This window comes from Eutrigla gurnardus (assembly GCF_963514095.1).
Source record: "Eutrigla gurnardus genome assembly, chromosome: 20".
Lineage (NCBI taxonomy): Eukaryota > Metazoa > Chordata > Actinopteri > Perciformes > Triglidae > Eutrigla > Eutrigla gurnardus.
In genome coordinates, this window is record NC_139931.1 from 10,446,843 (window position 1) to 10,452,444 (window position 5,602).

General features: G+C 40.7%; 1 protein-coding gene across 1 annotated transcript; it reads right to left on the bottom strand.

Moving 5' to 3' along the window:
• Positions 1–3,382: 3,382 nt before the first annotated feature.
• On the bottom strand, positions 3,383–5,594 carry LOC311030897 (RING finger protein 222). The gene has a single exon (XM_084036932.1). It carries the CDS (start codon positions 5,395–5,397, stop codon positions 4,768–4,770), a length of 630 nt encoding a protein of 209 aa, XP_083893058.1. The 5' UTR covers positions 5,398–5,594; the 3' UTR covers positions 3,383–4,767.
• Positions 5,595–5,602: the final 8 nt, after the last annotated feature.

Genomic DNA, 5,602 nt, shown 5'->3' on the forward strand with positions numbered 1-5,602 from the left:
TACTACAAAAAAAAACACCAAAATGCCATAGTGGAGGAACAGTTGCCTTTAGGAGGAAAGACTGAAATATAGATGAGTATTACATTAAAAGATGTTTTAATTTGTTTCTTTGCTTTGCTTTGTTCATCTTTGTTGTTCCGATGCAGTGGTCTGTATTTCTGTGAGGTTTTTTTTTCCAGTTTCTTTTTGCCTTATTAGAACATGCAATCAAATTGCAATATGCTATTCACAAGTTGTACAACTTTGGGTAAGGGAATCTCAGAGCCTGACGTGGTTAGGAGCAAAGCCCATCCTCAGGGTGAAACAGAGCGAAGGAGAGTAGTCTTGCTTTATGGCTCACAGGGTATTCAAGCTTTGTGCACATTAGGAAAAAAATAAAAATGCTGAGCCGTAGACAGGTTTTGCATGCGGGATGAAACGTTTTGACGCAGTTTACTTCTTATTGTCACACCCAGTCCTGACTTGCCCTCTTCTATCACGACCGTAGTTCTTTATCTGACATTCACCTCCATACAGGTAAGCTCACTTTAACTCACTTTATACCAGCACAGTATGAGAAGAATGTTACTGTAAATTCAATAACTTTTTTTTTTTTTGACGAAAGCACCGCGATGTGTTCGCATGACAAGCAAATATGAACGAACCACTTCGGATCAAGGGCCTCAGAATGGCAGTGTTTTATTTGGTGTGAGTGTTTCCATTGTGAGAGTACATTTAGATCACCCGTGTGCTGTTACAGTTTGATGATAACTTATGGATGACTACACTGCCTTTAGGATCGTGCGATTCTCTCTCGTGACCTTGTTTCAAGTGCTTCAGGATCAGTGACCTTTGACCCCATAGTGTAAATACAAAGACTGTACATAAATTGATGTATATAAATCTGAGAGGAAAAATATATGTAAAATGCATATCTTGAATATATATAATAATAATAATAATAATATATGTGCCGATATTTATCATGTGTAGAAAATATAATGATTCAAAGGTTTTCTGCTATTTTTTGTCCCTGCACACAGTTAACAGGTTTACTGTAGATTCCTTAGGTTTTCCTTTGACACCAGGTTACAATGGTGCTGCAGCAGAAATGCAGAATGTTATTTCTGGTAGATAGTCAATTTCCTTTTCATCAGTTATTTAATAGATTCCTTTGTACATATTGAGGTTACTTTTAGCACCCTCAGACCATTGAATTAATTCATAATGAGGATAAATGTAGTCCTAAGTCTATATTGTGGAATTGGCTAAAAATGTGTGCTCGTTTAATTAGAGAAGCGGACTTGGCACGCCTGCTGTATCACTTCCAAAGCTGAAAATGATCGTGCCCTTTGTTGTTATTCTCACCGCTGACAGTTAATCAAAGGTATTTAAAGTGCATCCCATAAGAGATGAAGTGTGACTTTTTTTAATTCCACATAAAATGTCTTAGGACCATCATTTTTTTCAAGTAAAGTGCAATTACAGTGTTTGCTGATCCACCTCAATCCAAAAAAAAAGTTGTCAAAGTCACCCTTTCCCAAACCTACAGAAAAAAAAGCCATTAATTATTAATGCAAAACAATGATTTTTTTTTTTTTATTTGTTCTAAGTGTGAGTTTACTTCTGACTAAATGAATTCTAGATTCATCTTTCTCCAAAAGTGATCTATGGTATGCCTCAGTGTGTGTTCTCTATGAAGATGTTGGTGATGTTGATAATTATTATTGATAGATGTGGTGATTATATGACAACATTTGCAAGTGCCCTCACTCTGGTGGTATTTTTTGGAACTATGGGCATAATTCATGTGTACTAGAGGTTTTGGATCCATACATACGGGGTGGCAGGGGAATCACTCTATGTGTGCAGACTGAATGTGACTCAAACAGTAGGCTACCTGATTCTGTAATAACTTACAGGCAAATGAGAGCTTGTATGTGGATGAAGGTTAATAAGGGCCTGTTGGTATGCATTATTATCATTGCTGGGCAGTATTACTGTAATGCTTTTGGCATCATAACTGGAACTTACAGCCACATAAAAGCATGCATTCATAGTCATTCTAGGTTTGATTGTTATGCTGCTGAAAACAAAAATACGCCTGTACCCCCCCCCCCCCCCTCACTCAGATCGTAATTCCATCACATATCTAATTTCATGATAGGAGCCTCTTTTTGCACCAAACAGTTTACTTTTCTTTTTTTTTTATTAAGCATTTTAACTACTAGACCTACATTCACTAACTCACCAAGTCGGTCTCAAATAAAGCTCTATTTGTTTACATTCGGGGGGGATTTTAAATGAGGGAGAGAAAAAAAAAGGAAAATCTGAAAAAGTATCATGCATGCGCTTAGATAGTCTTTTGATAATCCACATTTTGTGTCAATCACTGTCTTTTTAGGGACTCTAAAAGGGGTATAAAATGTGAAGATGGACTCCAGAGAATGTGGATGAATGGTCCTATGTGGGGTTTTGAGCAATACGGTAGAGGGGTGGATGCTGCCTGTGGATGTACTGCCTCCTTCTGCTTTCACTACTAGTGTACAAACAAAACCTGCCGCTTGTCAAGCCCACCATGCCCCCCCCCCCCCTCCCCCTTCCTCCTCTGCTTAGCATATCAAGTGGAACACAGTGTGTACTGTGAAGCCTACCTGCAATCCTTATCAGAATGTCAGAAATAAATATATATAAATATAAATATATATATTAAACTCTACATTTTTAATAATTTCATTTCGTTTGTGTGGGTTTTATTTCACTGTTTTTCTTTTTCTCAAAATGAAAGACAGTTGATGAACCCTGATGACAGACAACTGAGGTATGTGTACGCTTCTGGAAGAATGGTCAAAAAGTCCCATAAACACACTCCTAAACCTTGAAGAAGCCTTCCCAGAAGAGTTGAAGCTGCAAAGGGTGGACGGACGTCATATATTAAGAATCGGATGTCACTTAAGTTCATATGCGAGTCAAGGCAGGTGAACGAATACTTACATTTTCCAAAACAACAAACATTGTCTTCAAGTATTTAGTAAATTCAAGGATCTTGACTTTTTCCATTTGATGCAGATTTATTCTTCTACTCCACAAATATTGTACTTTATTTTTATTTTTGTCAGTTTCAGTTACTTTTAGGATTACATATTATCATATCCTTCTTGGCCAGTGTAAACCATGTATCTGAAAGTTTTACACTGAAGAATGAAGTGTTCCTTTATGGGTTGAGAACAATTTACTATTAATTAAACAACTTACCGTATTAAAAAACTCTTTAAGAAAACCCCTCTAGGATCAGTCGGAAAATGTACCACCACAAAAGTGAAACCAAGACTCTTGTTCTGAGCTCATATAAATAGTTGACTTTTTGGAGATATGTGGTTCTCACAGGACAAACACTTGATGATATGAATAATGCAGTACTTTTATTATTATTATTGACTTATTCCACCATCACCTGGTTAGTTCTGTAGCTGGTTCTTTGAGCAATTTTGTCTCTCTTGGACCTGAATAAAAAATAGTATATATTTTTGGTGTATTTAAGCATTTATAACTTGACCCATCCACTGGCATGTAAACCACCAATATCTAAAAAGAAAAAAAGTCTGGTTTATCAAATGAAAGAATGATTATGACCCTCCTCCCACTAGAAACCGGGTGACTGGAGAACAGAGGCCTGTTCCGAGGTGTAACCTGTAGGACCTGCCCAGCAGGATGGCTGAGGGATTGCTGCAAGAGAAAACTGGGAGTGCACATGTTTGTCGGGATGGTGACGATACTGATGAATCTCCTGACAACCAGTCTTTGGTTTGTTGTGAACGATTTGTTTCAAGAACAATGAACATTGAACTCTTTCGTTTTTACATGCAGTAATCTAACGCCGTAGTCCAGCGCTGTATCTCCTTACTGGGCACAGCTCATCCCTATACCCATCTCCTTCAGACTGCCACGGGCACATCAATTATTTCTTACTGAAAGTTTTAAAGGTGGCTCTGTTTACACCGTCTTTATACACACTATAAGAAGAGCCAGACACGTGCCGTATGAGATCAGGGTGCTACTGGGGTGGCTGAACATTTTACTGCTTGATTCGCATGTTTGAAATAGAAATGGTGTGATTTATTCCCTTGTAATGTAAGGAGGAAAGTGTCTTAATCATCAAACTTAGCTCCCTTAATAAACCAAGCTCTTGTCTTGGGGTCAAAATGTAACCTCTCCTGGAGGTGGGGTTGGTGCAGTTTGCAGTTTGTTCTGCTGCTTGGAAACAGTACAACAAGGTAACACGACAATGGCTTGAGCTACTTCAACAACAATGGGATTAAAAGAGGAGTAAATGTTAAATGTTTTTCTTTTTAAATACATTGCTTTCAGCCAAACCCTAATTTTGATTGTTGAAATTATCATTTTGATGTCCACTCATGTTGGATTTTCAAACTGCAGGGTGTTCTTTTAAATGGTGACTCTGCATGAGTGCTTCTCGTGAAACAGGTAGAACATGTCACAGACTGGAACGCAAGACAAAAGACTAGCTGCCAAGGCTGTAACGTTTACTTCACTGCATATAAATATAATCAGGGAAAGGCACCATGTTGCAATCTAGAGTATACTTTAAGATACTAACTAAATCGTACACTGACAGTATTGATCATTTATTGAAATGCATCCGATTATGTGTCCATATAAACTGCTTCACACACTCCATGCACAGCTGGAAGAAGCTGGAAGATCTATAAATATCAGTTCATCACTCCCTATTGGCACTTCATAATCCAGACACGCGCGTCTCCTGGGCTATGCCAACAGAATCCAGGGTAAAGTCGCGGCCACCAGTGCCATTATGGTAAATATTGACAGCAGCACGAACAGACACCGCGCCGTCGTGCAAATCCTGCGCCTTCGCCTGCGCTGCGGTTGCACCACAGTCATCACAACGCTGAGCGCATCGTCCTCAGCCATGGGTCGCCCTTGGGCGCTTATGATAAAGATCTGAGACATTTTATGTCTGGGTATGATCACCGTCTGTCGACGGATCCGATCGGACATCCCCCTAAAGCAGCCAGCGATCCAGCTGACTTCCCTCGGTACGCTGTCGCCGGAGGCGCGCCGTGCGCTCTGGAGCGGTCTCGGCGGCGGAGGGAGAGGCACCTCCAGGGTCTGCCCTTCACCTGGATCCTTGTCCGCCGCGAGGGACACGAGCGCTTCCTTCTGTTTCTTGATGAATGTGAGATGTCGGCAGATGGGACACACAATAGTGTCCCTGATCGTGTTCCCGTTGCTGTTGATGCTGACCAGCGTTTTGACCAGACAGTCGTGGCAGAATACATGCCCGCAGCTCAGAGTCCTCTCCGCGCCCGACAGGTACTCGTAGCACACCGGACACTCCTGCGCGTCCTCCTGGCTCTCTTCCTTATAAAATGCCATTTAGGGGAAGTTAACCACTACAGCCACTGTGTTGGGAAAGTATGAGGAGTAAAAGTCGACTCCTTTGTACGGGAATTCCCTCAGCGCATGACTTTCTTTATCTCTGTCTGAGGGTGGAGGCGAGATGTGCGCCTTGCAGAACAGGGCCTGCAACCTCTGACTGCAGAGACTTCTCTGATTGGGTCTCCTGCGACATAGTTCATGT

Excerpts from the sequence above, each read along its gene's own strand:
- LOC311030897 (XM_084036932.1), bottom strand. The coding sequence starts at position 5,397 with ATGGCATTTTATAAGGAAGAGAGCCAGGAGGACGCGCAGGAGTGTCCG.